The sequence below is a fragment of the Grus americana genome, chromosome 18 (genome assembly GCF_028858705.1).
Source record: "Grus americana isolate bGruAme1 chromosome 18, bGruAme1.mat, whole genome shotgun sequence".
Taxonomy (NCBI): domain Eukaryota; kingdom Metazoa; phylum Chordata; class Aves; order Gruiformes; family Gruidae; genus Grus; species Grus americana.
The window spans coordinates 3,612,429-3,631,375 of record NC_072869.1 but is presented as its reverse complement, the minus strand read 5'-3'; the positions used below and the strand labels follow the sequence as shown (position 1 = coordinate 3,631,375).

General features: G+C 38.8%; 1 protein-coding gene across 1 annotated transcript in view; it reads right to left on the bottom strand.

Annotated features, from left to right (window-relative positions):
- Positions 1-18,947, bottom strand: part of PRKCA (protein kinase C alpha) — a 159,806-nt gene that overhangs the window by 50,832 nt on the left and 90,027 nt on the right. Inside the window, exons 4-5 of the mRNA XM_054846634.1 lie at positions 10,335-10,446; positions 9,478-9,606 (exon numbers count right to left, since the gene is read on the bottom strand). Of these exons, the coding sequence (XP_054702609.1) occupies positions 9,478-9,606; positions 10,335-10,446 (241 nt within the window). The remainder of the gene's footprint in view (positions 1-9,477; positions 9,607-10,334; positions 10,447-18,947) is intronic.

Here is an 18,947-nt window from a genome sequence, read left to right as displayed (position 1 = left end):
TGTGGCGTTGACAACGCCCCCGTGATAACACAGCACTGAAGGTGATTTACAAAATCATACAAGGGTTTTGTTCCATTTCCTATACACCAGGTGTATTCACAAGCTGATGTAACCAGCTCTAGGCTGACATTTTCCTTTTACACAAGGGAGAGAGTGTTTTAGTGCTCATAATGATCGTGTTCTTCCAAATGACATAACTGCAAAGCACTGCTTTAGTGCAAACCTACTACTTAGCCGCTGCGTCGTTTGAATCAAGCTGCAGAGGGAAACTTCTCAGGGAAAAACCAGCCCCTGCCACAGAAAACACATCATTTCAAACAGTTTGACCTTCTCTGTTTATTTAATGAGAGAGTATTAGGTGTGGTAGAACAAGCTGAAAGAGGGAAATACCACATATAACTGGTACCTTATATCCAAAATAGCTGTAGGAAGAAGGTAGGGTACAGGAATGTGTAACTTTGAACACACTAGTTTATTTGTCAAGATAATTCTCATGCAGAACAGATACCCTGATGTAAATTAATTACTGAAATTAGATCATGGCTGGAAAGGAATCACATTAACTTGAACCAACAGTTGATACTGATTAAGTTACTTTTCTTAAATTTGTATTTTTAAAATGAGACAGAAAATGCTTATGGGCTAACATTTTAAAATAAAATGTAATTTTATTCACTAACTATATTACTCAAATAATTGCACCAGAAAAAATACACTGTGTTTTAAAAGAACAGAACAGAACCAAGTGGCTGTCCTGCACAGCATTTCACTTGTAGTTCCCTACAATCCCTGTATAAAGCTGACGGGGCTTTGCGATCGGGGAAAGGATAGCTTTCTGTTCAGAGAAATTGTCTCCCCTCTCATTTACTCTGCATTTTCCCTTTGAGGGTCTCCGCACCCAGCAGTCAGCTGGAAAACCATTTCTGTTTTCAACTCATGGAAAAAACCCCACCCAATATTAAAATGTAGTACACTTGAAGTGATCTTCAAATACTTCTGAGGAATAATATCAAGATTAAATACAAATATGTATAGTTACATATAAATAATGTTCTTTAGCTAAATATTTACAATCCCAAAGGGACTAAGAACCAGATAGTGAGTGAAGGATCAAGTGACAGCCTTCAATGCAAATTGCTCTCACTTGTCCTATATTTGGTTTAATTTTGTTCAGGGTTTTTTTTGTTGTTTTTTTTTTTTTTTGTCTCCTTGTGCATAGCACTTGTGACTGCACTGTTGGTTTGGCACATGAGCTATTACTTCAAAATCCACCTTTTAATTTTTACTTCTATTCTGTACTTTGGCATGAGGAGCAGAACTCTCTATGTGTTCTACAGCTTCCCAGAAATACACACTAGGAAGTTTTTCATTAAAATTCCTTGAACAAAATGGCTTAATTTTAACATGGCATCTTCAGACTGAGGCTTTATGTTTAAATTCTACCTGGAGATGCTCAGTGTGAAACCAGAATTTTGAGAAATTGGCTGGGTGGATGCAGAGCCACTCTCCGAGGCTCAGCGATGGAGAGCTCCCTGGAGAAAGCCATCGCTGATTAGCCGTGATACATGCTGCCGAGCCGAGAAAACAACGCTGACAGCAGGAGGACCTGGCAGCGTGTGTAAAACGACTTCTTTCTTTTGCAGCAAACACAGAAAAAAGCAAAAAACCCTCTAAATACAAGAAAGAGAAGCTCAAGGATGAATTGGGAAGGAAAGATGCAATGTATACTAAACACAGGCTGCCAAAGAAGTCATTATCTCACTCCTTGTTTTAAGATATCTGGCCCATTTGTACTTTTGTCTGCATAATTAGTACCCTTAGACATCTTTTTTAAACTGACATAGCACTTCCTCTCTTGAGGAAACAGCATGATGATACTTGTGCTAAATAGTGCTTATAAAGAATTACCATCTATGTGGTCCATCTCTTTAAGGGCACCCTATTTTTAACGAGACAGGTCAGGTTTCTATAAGAGGGCTGCCAGGAAGATTTCCCCTCCCCACCAAAGGCACTACCTCTTGTGTGTGGTTGAAACAGAAAAAGTTAAATGAAAAATCACTCCAGGAAAATAAATCGACTTACTGTGGCTGAATTCCGCTATAGCTGTAATGACAGCAAGCAATCTCCTATTGCTTTATAATTATTAGTTAATTAAACTCAGCACTGTGATATATTACTCTAATTTATAGATGGTTGAAGTGAGATATAGTTCAACATCACTTTACGTGTGACTTGGACAGAAATCTAGAATATTACTTGCCAGTTTTCTGCCATAACTATGAGGCACGATAATGCCCTCTGGACGGAGCAAAGTAGCTGGTGCAAGTTAAATCTCCTAACGTTTCGTCCAGATGAGACTCTTAACGAGGACTGACAACGCACACAGATGAAAAGACAGTGAAGAGAAGCATATATTGAAGTTTCTAACAAATTCAAGCTTGCCCACGTTCTCCTTCTAAACAACAGAAATAGTTGTCAACTTGCCGTTAGGGAAAAAGCGTATTATTTTCCTCCCCATCGTTAATGAGGAAGAGATCATAAATGTTTAGTCAGCAGAAAAGGTAGACTATTTGATGGCTGTCCTATGGCAGTTCTACTACGTGCTACTTAGAATCCAGCAGCATCCACCCAGAAGCCATGCCTTAACCTGGGACGCCCACTTTTCCAGGAATAGTATAAAGACATAAGCAAATACAGAGCTGGTTCTTAGGTATTCGTACTTTAAATAAATATCTAAATAAGACAGAGTGGGCTGGCAGAGAACAACTGACATTTTATGTAAAGAGAAAAAATTCAGGCAGAATTTTGAGGAATTCAGAGAGTGGATGACAAAACTGGAACTTCTTCCACGAGATCATATAGGTCAAAAGTTGCAAGCCACATGCAGTTATGGGTGTATAACTTCTTGCGATACCAGCAAATAAATTGAGTCATGGGAATGAGTAAATAAATGTTTCTGTCTCTATAACAAAGCTGAATTATTAGATGCGTGAGTTTACTCAGTTCCTTTTCAAGTGAGTCACAGCTACCTTTTTCCTGAATTCCCAAATGTTGATAATAAAACAGTTTACTAATCACAGCAACCATTTCTTGCCAATCTTTTACTCCCTACAGGCAACTTAGATGAGCGGAAATCTCTCAACCGCATGCGAATAACTGCTTTTAGAAGATGCTTTGAGTCTCACATGATCCCGTCTGGCAAGCTATCTAGCAAAATGAAAGAAAAGGGAGACCTTTGTTAGCCCCAATACAGCATAAAGATTCTGTCTTCCCCCAATAAAGCATTAGTAAATTATTCCATAATTCTCATCATTTCCCAAAGAAGAGTCTGGTACAGATTCCAGTGATCTGCCCCGTTTACAGATGACGTAGGTGAGTGACAGAGGATCTTGTATTCCCAGCCAAGGAACTTTCTCCCCAGCTCCTTACCGCACTCCCCTTAATCACGGTTTAAGAGATTTACCTATTACTGAAAACAGTCTTTCTTCCAATTTGTGTACTTGTGCTCTCGGTAGGCAAAATCCCAAACTGCTCAGCTTCTGTTAAAGATTTATTCTAAGATTTTATTAAAACTATCACTGAATGCTTGCTTTCTGGAGCTGGTTGTGACTCACATGTACAACTGGCTGCAATACAAACCCTGCTTTGCAGACTATTTCCAATTTCTATACAGTTTTCATCACTAAAAGGGCTTTCTGGTATGAGACTCTTCTCTATTCCATAATTACTCCCCTGCCCAGCTAAAATTTCTTTTAATATCCCTCCTGAGAGCGGTGCCTACTCATTACACCCCTGAAAGATGGCAACGTAATGAATGCCAACTATTGGCACGCCTGCACTTCACAGGTGATTTACACACGAGAAATAGATGATTAATTTCCTTCCTAGAAGATGATAAAAAATGAACCAATGTTGCGCGATACTTCATTCCTCTGTACTTATTAAGATACTCTCTCCTGCTAACAAAAAATGGACCATCATCTCTAGTGCTACTTATTAAGTACTTGTGCCTGCAATAGGTTCTCCGGTTTAAATTTCAACTGGAAATCTCATAGGAGCAACTGTATTTTATTTGTAAAATAAGACTACCTTTATAAAAAATTTTCATCATAAAAAAAATATGTTCTACTGGGTAGGAGAGCTACTTAATAAAACATAAGTCTTAACACAGGATATATCAAATTGTCTGCAAAGGGATTCAGACATTTCTAATTCTTATCTCTTTATATTCTTACATAAACATACAGCATTTTAGTTAAATCTTTTACGTGCATGCAGATGGCCATCTATGAGAAACTAATGTCTCTTTTAAATACTATGCATTGCCTATTTCTTTGTGGTAAAGTTAATTTAATGAATGAAATGGGGAGCGTTCAGTTGCTACCGCAGCTGGCATTTGTTAAAGGCACAGCTCTTTCTGTAAAGAACACGGCAACCCTGCAGATTCTGGGAATACCAGAAAAGAAGGAAGATGTTAGTGAGATAAAACATGTGATTCACATTCTTTGAGACCTTAAAAATGCCTCCCACATGCAAACAATTATTTGGGATCACTTTATAGGTATTTGGTATCACTACAGGTATTACTAAAAGCTGGGCAAATAGCCAGAATATTCATATATGTTCCCTTCTAAAATCAGTTGCAGAATATAATGAAATTAATGCTAACAAAGACAGACGCTGTTACTGACCTAGACAATCATAAATAAAATTAGACTGTGTGTGTGGTGGGGTCTTTTAAGGAAACAATTTTTATGAGACTCCAGAAAGGTACCAAAATTCTCCAGTTTGTCTCAAGCTTGTTGGGGCAGAGGCTCTTAACCCAGCTGCCCACAGCAAGCAGTGGGACAGCACATTAATATGCAGTGCCGCGAGGTGGCCCAGCATTCATACATTCATAAATAATTTGAAAAACGTACGGTGGGGAGTACCGAACTCCTAGGGAGATTATCGTTGGAGAGCCTGTTATGTGCTCCCAACCTCTGCAGAGATCGCTGCCAGGTTTCCTCCTCTTTTCAATAATAGAAGCATCACTGAGGAATAAAACCAGATTTTCTGTATTCTTGCAGCTAAGAAAAACACACTTAAAAAAACCCCAAAACTCTGGGCTGTGTGTGTATATATATACATATTAATAATGTTTATGTAACAGTAGGGTGCATTAGCTGGCAGCGAGTCACTAACACCCTGCCTCTAAATCGGTGCCTGTGTCGGGAGGGCAGTTCTTTATTGTCAGCTGCTGTCAAATCCAACTCCCGGCAACTGATAGGTCACAGTTTGGGATCCCAATAATGTGGCAGCTTTTTTATATGTCAGTGCACCAGATGGGGTTATTTTCTCACAAAGGTTATTGTTTACTCACTAGAAAAATAATTCAAAAATAAAATAAAAAAAATCAGAACTGTGATTGAACCACCTACAAACTCACTCAGAAGAGCCCCAAATTATAAGACGGGTCAAGAAGTAAATGTAAGAGTGACAAAACTTTTAATGCACATCAGGAGGAAGAAAATTCAGTGCAAACCACGTAGATTAAGAATAGCAAAAACTGCTTCGCTGTGCCTAAAAGCAGAATCTCCAAGTCAGTCCAAACTACGAAAGGGTCACGAATTCAGTGACTTCAGGAAAAAGCAATTCAAGGGAGTTCCTATAAAAAGAAAACCATGTTGATTTACTGCAAGTGCAGTAAATTATTAATATCCAATGCAACTCTCAAGCTAGTAGCTATGAAATAACCCACTGATGTTTAAGAACTGCAACACGAATGAGCACTGAATGTGGCATATTGACTTGCCCTGGGAAGGTGGCGAGGTTTTGGCAATGTATACCAATACAAAATTCTTACTCGTTTGTGGAAAAGTGCTGCAGAGCCTGTAGCATTCAGACAGAAAGGACTGTATATCTACCTTAAGCACCCAGACTGAAGGTCTGACCGAGTAAACCAGAATTAAGTATGTTTACGTATAGGTCTGAATCATTCCCACCACTAGTTCAATCCAAAACCTGCCAAAGTACTTAGATATTTCAGCTAATCTGAACCACTGGCCAACTCCACCTGGCAGGACTCTGCCCTGCCTCCTTCCTAGTATTCACTGGGAAAAAACCCCCAGTACTATTTACATAGTTTATTGGGAAAACACTTAGTAAGCGAGCGTACGCTGTGGCCTTTTTTGGAAACAAAAGCCACCACAAAACCCTCAAAGCAATTATGCAGAATTAAAGACAAATTGCAACGCACTAAACAGCGTCCCTCAAATGACCGTACCTCGCAGGCGTCGTGAAGCGCGCTGCTCCTCGATGGGCTGTCCCAGCTGGAACCAGGACGGCTGAGGTGCCCATCCAAGTTATTTGCAAGATGCCAACCAGAGTGGCACGTCTGCATTTAGCAGCACAAAGGTTTTGCATGCAATCAAGGCTGGCTACGAAAGAATCAGCAGGAACTAATTAACACCAAAACAGGATGCAGAGCAGAGATATTAAGGAATTCAGCTGAAGGAGTTCAACACCAACAGAGTCATTCCTTTGAAAAAGATTCAGGCAAAGGCTCAAACCAAACAACCAATCATTGATTATTTTTCCTGCTGTTCCTAAACCTCCCGGACATTTAATTCCCCTCCTTTCCTGAATCTAAAGGCAGTGGTATCGTGCTTGGCAGCTCTGGGAACTCTATATTCTAACAAAGGTTTTGTCGATCGATATTTTAGAAGCAATGCTGTACTGTCAAAAAAGGAGTTCAAAATTTTTGCAGAGCAATACGTCCATGAACTGACTGACAACTGCTAATTTCCTTTTCAGCTGAACGTGCACAAAAGGTATCTGAAACTTCACCTGGTCTGGGCTTAGCTTGTATAGGATCTTTTAATTAAAAAAAAACAACAAACAAACAAACAAAAATCCCCCCAAAACCGCAGCTTACTTTCAGGGCAACTGTCATTTTTATTTAAAGAAATTTTCTGAAAGCTTGGAAACGCTGACAAGCCTCTACGAAAACAACAGCACCATAATTGTTATATACATAACAAGGTTATGGTAAATGTTTTTCTTGTTGTCCAGAAACCTATTTAATTGTGGGATGGGAATGTTTTATTTATAAACACAAAAGGAACAGCATTTGCCAAGTACGCTCACACCAAAAAGAGCTTATGAAGAAAACCTACAAAATATCTGTAACAATTTTACCACATTCATATCTCAGACAAGACCTTTTCAAATAAAACTGTGAACTAAAAGAATACCTATTTGTGTAATTGTTTTATAGTGCCTTGGTGCCACAAAGACTTGTGACAAGCAGTTTTGTCCCTTAAAGAATTATAAACCTGCTGAATCATGAGAAAATATGTACATGTTACTCGTCAAACTCTGTGCGTTACTTCAGAAAGTTTAAGCCATATTTAAGAACCTTGCTGCAAAGCGGCCTAGAGAATGCAAATATTAAATTTTGTCACTTGGATGATTTTCAAATTAGTTCTCTCTCATGGTACAATTACTTTTAGAACCTGCATCACCGTCTTTGAAATGCCTCACTACTTTGGGAAACACCTTTCTGGTAATGACAGTGCCTCGGACAAATGTACTCCTCCTACGTCCACAGGAAGCTATTTGAAAAGTTAAGCTACAATTAAGTATCACTTGGGATCCGTTCCGATCCCTTCTAACTAAATTTTATCATACCTCTCCTTTTCAATGCATTTCACAAGGTCTGACAGGAGAATATGGAGGTATTTGGATTCAGCGAGAACAAAGGCATGAGTGAACACGGTGCTGGGGGGAAGTCTGCTGGGTCTATAAGCTGTGAAAATTCAGTGCGATGATCTGATTTCCTTTACATTTCCTTACACAGGGGTACAGTCTCTATTGAGCCTCTTTCCCCAAAGAAGTGGTGCAGAGGTGGAAGGAAAATCCTTGGGGCGTACAATAGGCTCCAGGACTTTCCACTGAGCAATACGCAGCACTCAACGTCGACAGGTTGTGAACAACTGCATCAAGAAACAAAGAAGCTGAGATGGTCCAGGAAACCTCCAGCTTTGTCCTGCTGTAACTTTGCCCTCAGATTTAATTCCGTTTTGCAACACCAAACAGGCAACAATAGCAGCACCATACCCTGTTCTTGTTTCATAGCGTGGACGCTGAACGCAGTTTCTCGCAGTACCAATTTTAAAGATGTATCAGCGTGCAACTAACGTGATGTATTACGGTGTGTTGCCTTTAAGTTTTCTTCACCGCAGAAGCAGTGTTGGTCACCTGTGACGACACACTAACCAACCCACACTCTCGAGGTAAAAGCTTTTGATAACGTGTGTTTTATGAGTGTCTTCTACTCTGTTTCCTACGTTACTTCACACTTATTTTCGTTCTAGTTACTACAGCACATATTTGAAATTCCCTGAAAGTTTTGAGCCATAAACAAATGGGACTTTCTTCAAGAATTTAGATTCGGTTTACAGACTTGCCTCTACCTATAAAAAAACCATGAACAAAATTTTCGGTTATTCCTTCCCTCATTTCACTTCTGTCCCTCCTAATTCCTGCCCTGTGCTCTCCCTTTGAGTAAATCCACTGCCGCCTGATTGGCAAAGAACACTTTTTGCATATTTGCCAACAAGAAAGTTCACTACCAACTTTATGCTTCAGATATCAGAAACACTAACTGTCAGTTGACCCCAGCTAAAATAGAAAGGACGTACAGAACAAACGTAACGTATGCTGTGAATACAAATTCTTATCAGCTCCTGCGTGATAAACTCCACTCTCTGATACAGCACAAGCAAGTTCTGTTGGAGTTAAACAACCTATTAGATGTCTATTTAGGGGGATAAAACAGTCCTTCAACCTGCAAAATACATTTTCCAGAATTTTTTCTGCAATTTCAGACTTGAAATGGGTCCGGGGGTGTGTGTGCACATGCACAACCAAAGCTTACTCATAAATCCTGGGAGCAACACTTTCAAGGAAATGAACCTTCCTCTCTCTCCCTTCTCCCCATCGTGGTAACCTTAACCTTGCAGAATGTGACAATTTATTTTTTTATGTTATAACTCACTGGTAGTAATATTTGGGATTGAATCCAAGTAGCTTTTGTTTATTAAATACTCTGAAATGCAGGAAACAGCTCCTCAGCTGATGAGAGTTTGGAGGATTTCTTGTGTTCTGAAGATGATGGCTAACTTCCTGAACAGCTAGCTGTCCTACTGGGCTGCTTCCTACACAAAAAGTTGACATTACAGTGATTCTCTAATTATTCCTCAATATTCCTCGATTTTTAAAGCTATTACTACAGCTTTCATTTTTCTATTTATTTTTATGAACATCAGTTCACAGAGTTTCTTGATTCAAGGACATGTTGAATAAAAACCTCACACGTCTGAAGGAAAATACTCTGTCACTGGCTTTAATACACAAAATTTCGACGAAGGTAAATAAACCCAGTGTATACCATACATTTATAAAACCCGCAAAATTCCAAAATGAGCTGTTTACCTGTTACTTCCAGTTTGTCACCAGTGACTTCAGCTTTCAGGTAAATCCTTCCTCTTTTCTCTGTGTGATCCATGCCGCAGAGGCTTGGGACATTTATCACACATTGCTTATGAACGTTCATATCACAAGCTGTGGATACAAAAATGGTTCAGACAGCTATGAGAAGCTAATAATATGATTACGCTGCAAACACTGAGCAAAGTAAAAGTTAAGATTACAATGTTTAGCTGTTGGCAGGACTTTCAGAATACAGCTGTGTGTTTTTCAACGACATGGCTAGTTTCCATCTTACGATACATATTATAGACAGTGAATGAAATGGAGAATAAAATAATCTACTTCAGAAACCTAAATATATCATTAATGAAGTGCAAGGGAAAAAAAAAGTGAAAACGGAATAAAGACTTGCTGGGAATATGACTGAGAAAACAGAGCATTCGTGCCAGCATTAGCAATGAAGGGAGTTAGGTTTAAATTGATTATTAGATTTTCTAGCAGGAGATGTCCAAGACAAATGAAATTCAAGGAAAATATTGGAGCTTGGCTACCAACTGAACTGAAATTTCAGTCTTTACCAGTGCATTCACCTGACTAGTCCAAAAAGAGGCGTCCTTAAAACTGCCACGCAAATGCTCCTCAGCCACATCCAAGTGAATACACCGTGTTCTCAGCGACAGAGGTGATGTTCATTAGTGTATTATTATAGTACTGAAATATCCACTTGAAATATTACAGCGCTATAAATAGCTGACATTTGAAATGGTATTTTCCACAGAAAAGAAATAAGAAGCCAGTACCCAGTGTTTCCATTTACTTTGTAAAATACCCTTTTGGTACCACGGAACAACTTCACTTACTGTCACATTTCATCCCTTGGTGTAGAAGCCCATAGAGCAGCGACCCACAATGGTCACAAAAGGTTGGGCTCCCATATGTGTGGATCTTAAATTTGTGCTTGCTTCTGGGATCCTGAAGAAAAAAAACAGAAAAAGATTCTCAAGTCATAAAAAATAAGATTCACACACCTGTAATATATTACTTTAAATATCAAAAACTTTCCAGCAACTTATGCTACAGAAAAATACATTCCAGCACGTTGCTTATTCACGACGCTTACAGAGGTACCTATATCGGTGCAGGTATACCGGCCTCGGTTCCTATTTGTCCTTTGCTTTGGTGTTGTAAGAAAGAGTACGCCAGCTCAGAGAACACAGGCTTGCTCCTGTGATTCATCTCCCCGAAAGCTGCCATTTACCGACCGTACCTAACGTGAAGTATAACGATGGCATTCGGCCTGTGGCTAAAGTGTCCCATACTGTCAGCTTGTTTACAGTGCGTTATCATCAGCATCCTGAAACGACGACACGAAATACAACAGGAGTGGAGGGAAGTAACTGTTACGGGGCTAATCTGACACAGTCAAATGACTGTAAAACCAGGATGCTAAAGATGCATCCTCAAATGTTGCAAATTTATAATCTATATTATTGTAAATGAACGTGATCAAATTCTGACTTGGTCAATATTTTACAGAGACTGCTATTCCCATCTGATTTTCCAACAGAGAAATTTATAGTGAGGACATTTTAAGGCCACCGGCAGCTTGGAAACGGTTTCTAATTTAGGACCAGTGAAAGGGAAAACACCCAAATCACTTAAATGCGTGACACTTCCAAATACATCTGTTGTTTCTCTAGGGGTAGAGGTCACCTCTGGAAAACCAAGAACATTTATATAAAAGGAAGAAATCACATCTTCAACGTGTTCACCCACGTCAGGCTCATTCCATATACACATAGCCACCGAACTTCACACACAGGAGCCTCGCGCAGCCTGTTCCCAACACCTGGAGATGTGCACTGCAAAAATAAGCAGCTTGATAGCCCTACGCTTGCTGCGCACATCGTCTATATTGCGATATCCGTCCTGACCACTCCCAGCTCCAACCGTTAGTCAAAACTATCACTGCGCAGTCGTGATCAGAAGCTGGGAAGTGCAGTAATTCTTCGTGAAAGGCCGTGGAAATTATTAAATGCCACGTCTTTCGTGCATTAAAACATCCTTAACAAAAATACAACTGCAAAATGAGACCTCCAAATGTTTTTCTTCTGTTTACATTTTATATTAATATACCTTTTTATAAGGATTATTAAGTTGTCATAAAAAATAAATTAACTTTTCAACTTGCATCTGCCAATAAAAGCTTTCCAAAAAACAAAAGTAAAGCACAGTGTGTTATACAAAATGGAAAACCTGCTAACTCTTTCTTGAAAAATAAAAGATTCCTCTAGTATAAGTGCTTTCTCAAGAAATTCAAGAAATTTGGGAACTCCTGACAGTAATTTTCAGAAAAATACGACTATGAGAAGGCAAAAATCTTGCCTTCAAAATTTAGTATTTTGCCATACTACACTTTGTGAAAGCTTTTTTTTTGTTTTGGTGAGCATTCTTTGTGTGATTTTTTTTTTTTTAAGTACTGATTCTAAGTTTTATCACAAATCCATAACCAGTAGTTTTCTCTGCACAGCTAGAAATTACATGGTATCCAGGATAACGAGTAAAGACTTTATATTAAGATTTCAAATTGAGATTATTTCAGTAATTCTGTTTGTTACACAGCCGGAGCTATGAAATGCAAACTGCTAACAACCATATTTATTTTGTAAACACAGTTAACCTAAACGGAATGACACTCCATGCTCAGAGAACATCTGTTTTGTTATTTATTGAAGATATAGCCAATGGGTCTTGCGGTGCGGGGTCATGGGAACATTGCTTTACTACAGGCTTATCTGATGATCGACTCCGACTATATGCCTTCCAAACAATTCGAAACACATTTTCAAAGCTAATTCTTCCTTAAGTTGTCTTGTTTAGGAGACATAAGGAGACTTGTTGCCTTATAAATATATACACTGAAACATTACTGTAGTAAGCACATCTGTTGCTGAGAAGGACAAAACCCATAGCTTCTAAGAATGACACCGAATAAACAGATTTTTAAAGTTGCGTTTAACATTTGACGTAAGTGGTGTTTATGAGTATAAAGTAATGATATAGAGGGGAAAGAACTATGGGAAATTATTACAGTGAATGTCTACTAAAGACATTGAACCTGTATATTATACTGAAATTCTGTAACAATCGCTACCAAATAATTCCATTCCAATCAAAGGAATATGCATGGTAATTAAGTTAAGCGGGGGGGGGGGGTGTGTGCGGCTTAAAAGTGTTGTGACATGTAAGGACAACTACAGCACGCTCGCTACAGGGCAGCACTACATGAGCAGAGGCTGGCGCACTCCCGCGCCCAACTGCACGTAACCACTAAACACCAGCAAAGGCATTCTTATAAAACAATGAAATAAAACCAGTCACATGCATAAAGAAATCAAGTCGGATCAAACTTTGAAGTTGGCCCTGCATGAGTCAATGTATATAATTTGACTCATCATTTGCTTTCTATAATAAATGTTAGTTTTCTATCATTGTGTGAAAATGCCTACTGTATGATGTTTAAAATGAACAATTCAATATGAACTAATTTTTTTTTTTTTAAGAGCAGCAAGTATGTTCTGACTATTATTAGTTATTATTCTATATGCACGCGTGAAGTCACTTATTTCAGGTAGAGCATTAAAAAGAGGACAAAGGAAAACAGCACCAAGACTACTCCTGAAACGGAAACTTTGCATGTAGGAAATCTCTCTTTTAAAATCCCTTTAGTAGAACTAAATAGAACCACCTAAAAAATATTTAAAAGCTAACAAATTAGACAGTGCACTCTTCATCAGCATTTAATCCTATTTTCTGTTTCAGTTCTATGCATTTTTCAATTTTTGGTAAATTGAAGTATACAAAGCATTGCTATTTTGCAAGCAAGTCTGAGAACGTACAGAGAAAGCCAAGGGATCTGCATACACCCATCAGAGATGATAAAACCTTTTTCTCTTATTCCCGATATTAACACGGGCTTCTCATGCACTTAGAACTACCCTTGAATCTATAGTTTACACTTTAATTATAAGTAACTGTGTTAGTAATAATTTCTACATTGCCAGTACTAATTACTTCTATTGTTAATGGCAATTAACACTTATTAGTTATTAATACGGTTTAATACTTCCCAATATTAAATACGCATTGACTTATATGCATTATTAAGGAAGTAACATCATCTTTAGTATTTATATGATATATATATTTAATATTTAGAGGTAAACTACTGAGTTAGAGGTAAGCTCCTGTAAATTTTCTTCAAATATCCCCTTTTAATCAATGTAAACTTTCAATAATTCCCGAAGCATAGCTGGCAGTCATATTTCATAGTAAACACAGGGAGCCAAGCCAGGATATGACAGATGATCTGCCAAATAATGGCTGCTATTTGCAAGAGAATTGAACTTTGCACTAAACTTGGCAGAGATTAATTGTGAAACTCTAAAGGGAAAACCCACTTCTGTTTCCAAAATCCATCAAAATTTTGAAGGGGGAACATGGTAATGGGAAAGCACTTGTTAAGCAGTGATGAATGATGTGTTCTATTAAAATTCATGTTATTTTCGTGCTAAAAAGTGAATTCTCTGCTATTATTAAGACAATCCCCCATTTTTATAAGTACAACTGAATGCAATATAATAAAATTAAATGGGAAAGGAAACTCTGGGCAATCGATATCCAAGACATTTAAATATTTGTCTTTGAAAAAAACCTTTAAATTGGCAGAAACCTAGCCAGTGCTCTGCAATTCGACTGCAGTACAATGGACTGGAGTTTCAGAGCCTACAATGACATATATGGGAGCAGAATCCCTATAAAGATGAACAGCAATTAGGTATCTACACCCCATATAGCTCTGAAAATAAAATAAAATAATCAAAATATTATTCATTACTGCTCCAAAGCCTGGCCGGGAGATGGGCAGGAATCCTGCCGCACTCCAGCAGAGGGAAGCAGAAGAACACGGAGGCATCTCACCAAACCCCACAATTTTGTAATCTGTGCACTGCCATTGAGCTACATTTTGCCCCCCCCCCCCCCCCCCGCAGCAGTATTGCCACCGTCCCTGCCTTTTTTCTTGGGTTAGCACTAATGAATCCATTTCCTTTATTGAACTGCAACGGAAAGCACCCCGCTGCGAAAAGTCATTCCATAATTTTTCTGGCTCAAAGGCGGGGGCGTGCAGTAATTGAAAGTGCATGGTTAACCAGCAGCACATGTCAAACTGCCTTAACACATTACAAAACAGTTTATGAGCATCATATTTCTGAGTTTTTTCTAAAAAGCTCCCTTTTGATCAAAATTTTATTCCCCTTGATAGCAACATCGAACCAACTATAATTTTGCCGGCATTAAATCACCACTTTGCTTTTAAGTATAAAATATACAAAAAACATCTCATGTGAGGTTGTATCAGTGGAGATTAACAAGTAATAATCCGATGGTGCTTTGTGTAAGTCCTTTCATAGTATGTGTCTCGACGGTATCAATAACACTGTCACCAGAACCATGTGTCCGAGACCAAAACCCCTGAAACTATATCCATATCGTCTTTAATTCACATCATCTAGGTGACGCAGCTAGAACCGGTGAGTTTTCTGGAAGGAATTTAAATCGACACCGCAAGCAGATCTGCCAGTGCCAGAGCCTAGTGATCACGGTGGGCGTAAAAAATGACTATTTTCAGTCATTAATACCAACGCAAATACATTAACAAGGCATTAGGCAGGATGTAAGATTATTATTATTTTTTTTAAACTGCCTGTGAAAGGGTTTTTTCCATATCTGAACTGCTATTTTTGTGATCATGAAGAAGCAGAAAATGCAAAAATGCAAGTGTAAAAAAATATTTTGGGAGAAATGGAAGATTATATTTTCCACTACAAAAATAACTTGAAGGAGTTCTGCAGCAGATGGACCCGTAAGGTCCTAAGGTTGTATCAGGGCCTGCAACAACACAGAACAATTTTGTGACAATAAATGCAAATGTACCCAGTTTTCCATTTCCTACCTCCATGACAGAACCACAGGACTGTTCTTCATCCCCAACCGAACACTTACAAATATACTTATTTACTAGTTTAAAAGGTGTAAAGGAAAAGTAAGCTTAAACCATCCCAAATTACTTCACTTAGACAAAAGAAAAAATAATTCCTGAACCTCAGTGGCATAAACTGTGGTACCAACTGTTTGGATTTCTATCAAAACAGAAGGGAAGATAATGCATTAAATATATGCAAAACCATATACAAATCTCTTATAGAGATCAGCGTTCCTCATTACCAACAGAAAAGCCCGGGAAGACTGGCAGGGCTGTTTTCCCCACATTAATACCAACCTTTAAACATTTCCTGCTGCGGTAGAAACCCTGAACCCTACATCTTTCTTCGTCCCCCTCCCGATGTCTTTACAAAGCATGGATCGTACGGAACGCTGCTCTGACAGATCAATGAGGCCATTGCAATTCGTACCACACGTATTATACTTAAAATAGCTTTAACTTCCCCAAGCGAATACCAAGTTAATAAAACATATTTAAGAAGAACCTAGCATGTTTTTCTCTGTAGGGAGCCAAATCCCACATTCATCCCACGCTGTCCTCAGGCAAACTTCCATTTAATTTATGAAAGTCTTCAGCCTCCAGCTTTTCTAATCACCTTCTAAACAGTGACTACAGTACCTGAGACCCCATTCAGACACCACGTCTATTTGAGCGACGTTCTTCTGTTCGCTATTTATTTTCCTACTGAGATCACAAAAATCTCAGTGATTTGCATGGCATCTTACGGTGTGAAAGCAGCTTCAACCTAGAGGAGCTGCGAGAGCCAAGGAGCCAGATGCTTCTACTGGAAATAACTTCCAGGGTTTCAAACACGGCTTCTGTGATCCGAGCCCAGACGCAAGAAACAGCAAAAAGCCGTTGTTTAACTGGTCACCAGCTTTGTGTTTTCCTGACCGAATGAGCCTCTGCACATTGGAAAGGGAAAGCAAAGAGAACGTGGGACTCTCGGGAATGATTTAGTAACGTTATGAAGTCGGTGAAATAAAGATCATGTCACTTTTTATTACAAAACGTACAAATGCTTAAAGCTTGTTTGATACTTCCTCTCCAGAGCTGTAGTGTAGAAAAGTTTTGTTGCTTTCAGTAAAGGATGGTAAAAGATAAGACCTCTATTGTCTGAAGAGTCAAAAATACCAGGGAACGGCAGAAGGGCTGAGGCTGGCAGGGACCTCTGGAGACCACCCAGCCCAGCCCCAGGCTCAAAGCAGGACCAACTACGCATCAGTTGGGTTTTGCAGTGGTTCACGGGGTTACTCCTCCCCAGCTGCAAGACTCATAGAGCTCCACATCTATCTGGCAAGCACCCAAAAAATAAAATCTTCCATAGGTTGACACATAGTGACTAAGAGCACCTTCCTGCAATGGAGAAGGAGAGGAATGACATAACCGTGCTTTCTTACTTGGTAAGAAATTATATGTTGGCTCTTCCCAGGAATCCTACCTCCAGGCAGAATTTGGAGTTTTGCTGTTTGGAGTGACTCTAAGGAATACCTCAGAGAAAGCATTCAGTCCCCCAGCATCTGCAGGATGGGAAAACACTCGCACGCTTCAACATACCGATGGGTGTTAAGAGCATAAACAGAGAATAACAAAGGTAGCGGTGGGACAAGAAAACGAAGACTAAGCAAAAAATACAGGTAATAAAACCTACATAAATTAGTCTTAAGACTGTACAACAAGGCTGCAATGGTGAAAAGAGGAGGCAGGCTCTCTTCATGACGGATTTCAGCGATAACAGAGGTAGGAGAACCCTGAGCTTATGCGTACACACAGCAGAGCGCTGTGCAAACACTGCCGTGCTGCTTGCAGACCCACGCGAGCACATTTGAAAGCAGCTGCAGTACGGCAAGTCCGAACGACAGCCAATTCATCCGTGGGTTCAAGGGTTGGAATTACATTCAGAAGTGAAGAGTGATTGTCAAGTTTTGTACAAGAATAATCTTTCATGATAATAATGACACCCCAGCCAAAAATAACAAAAATCTCTTTTCCTATCACTAAGACCACTTCTATTCTTTATTAATCTGGAGAGAGTTTAGAAGGTACACAAATGGAAAAAAATCGTATTTAATTAATAGCAACAAATATCAATCAACTATTTCCTTCTCTATACTTGTATAGAAGACAACTTGACCACAGCTCGAAAATGATTCAAAGGCAGATTTTTTCAGTCCCCTCCTGGAATTCACACTAAATTATTATTTTTAATTAAAAGAAACAGGTGGTCATTGAATCAACTGATTTTGATTGCTGCCTTTTGTTCATGTTCTTCTTGTACAGAATAGTACTGATTGAGTTGGCAAATGGAGAAAGAAGATCTGCATGACTGTACTCCCAGGGATTTGTAATTTCCTAATTACTATAAAGACAGTTAAATTTGGAAGGGACTTGGTGTTTACTGGCTATTTTTTCTTCATTCTTTTTTAATGAAGAAACTGCAGTATAATTACAGAAAATGCATAAACAAAAGATCCTGTCGGAAACTGATTTGTCACTAGGAAGAAACGGAGCAAGATTTTGTTTCAGCTACAAGTCAGTATAATATTACAGTGTATAAATAAATTTCAGTAAAGATTGAATCCAGGGATCTGGATTCAAAAGGACTACTAGAAATGCAGAGACATAGCTGTATATGCCTTGCATAAAAACCTAATTTATTACTTTTATTATTTGGTAATTTATTAATTTATTTGTTGAACATACTTTTCAACACAGAATATCCTTTACAACTTGAATACAATTTACAATATCTAGTTTAACATTGATCAGATGGAAGAAGTAATTTAAACAAACTCCCGCTGTATAAAAGGGTATTGCTACTTATCAATAGGTACAATATCCCGAATTGTTTAATATTACAAGTTACAATGTAGTTCCTATGCTTTCCAGTGGAGCTGAAATGTGGCTAGGTGCACTGCATCGCTAATGTGATAAAGGACTTAACACCAATAGGTAATGATGTCATTATAATTGCACTGTGCAACATCAGGTTGCACGACAATTATTTTACATTAACATATTTGTGTACAATAACTTCTCATCAGTTTTTTTAAAATTTCATTATTGGCCAACTTGTTCACGCTAGAGATGATACGACTGAAATTTTTTCCCCCATTATCCTCAGCTAGAGCTCATACCAGCCTTCTTTCATTCACTTAAACAGAAGACGAAATGAGATAAAGGCTGCAAACACCTCACCTGAAATGCCCTGGTTCCTCTGTGAAAGCAGTGACCCTGAGTGCAGAGGTATCGGGTCAAGCAATCCAACATCTGCCGTAGCTCGAATGCTAGTCATACAGGAAAGTGATACACACTTATCCAAGAAGTAATCAGAGTCAAGGCAATGACTCCAAACACTCTTTCAGAAGCCATCGCAGCCGTAAGCTGAGATAATATTTAGCATGTTAAG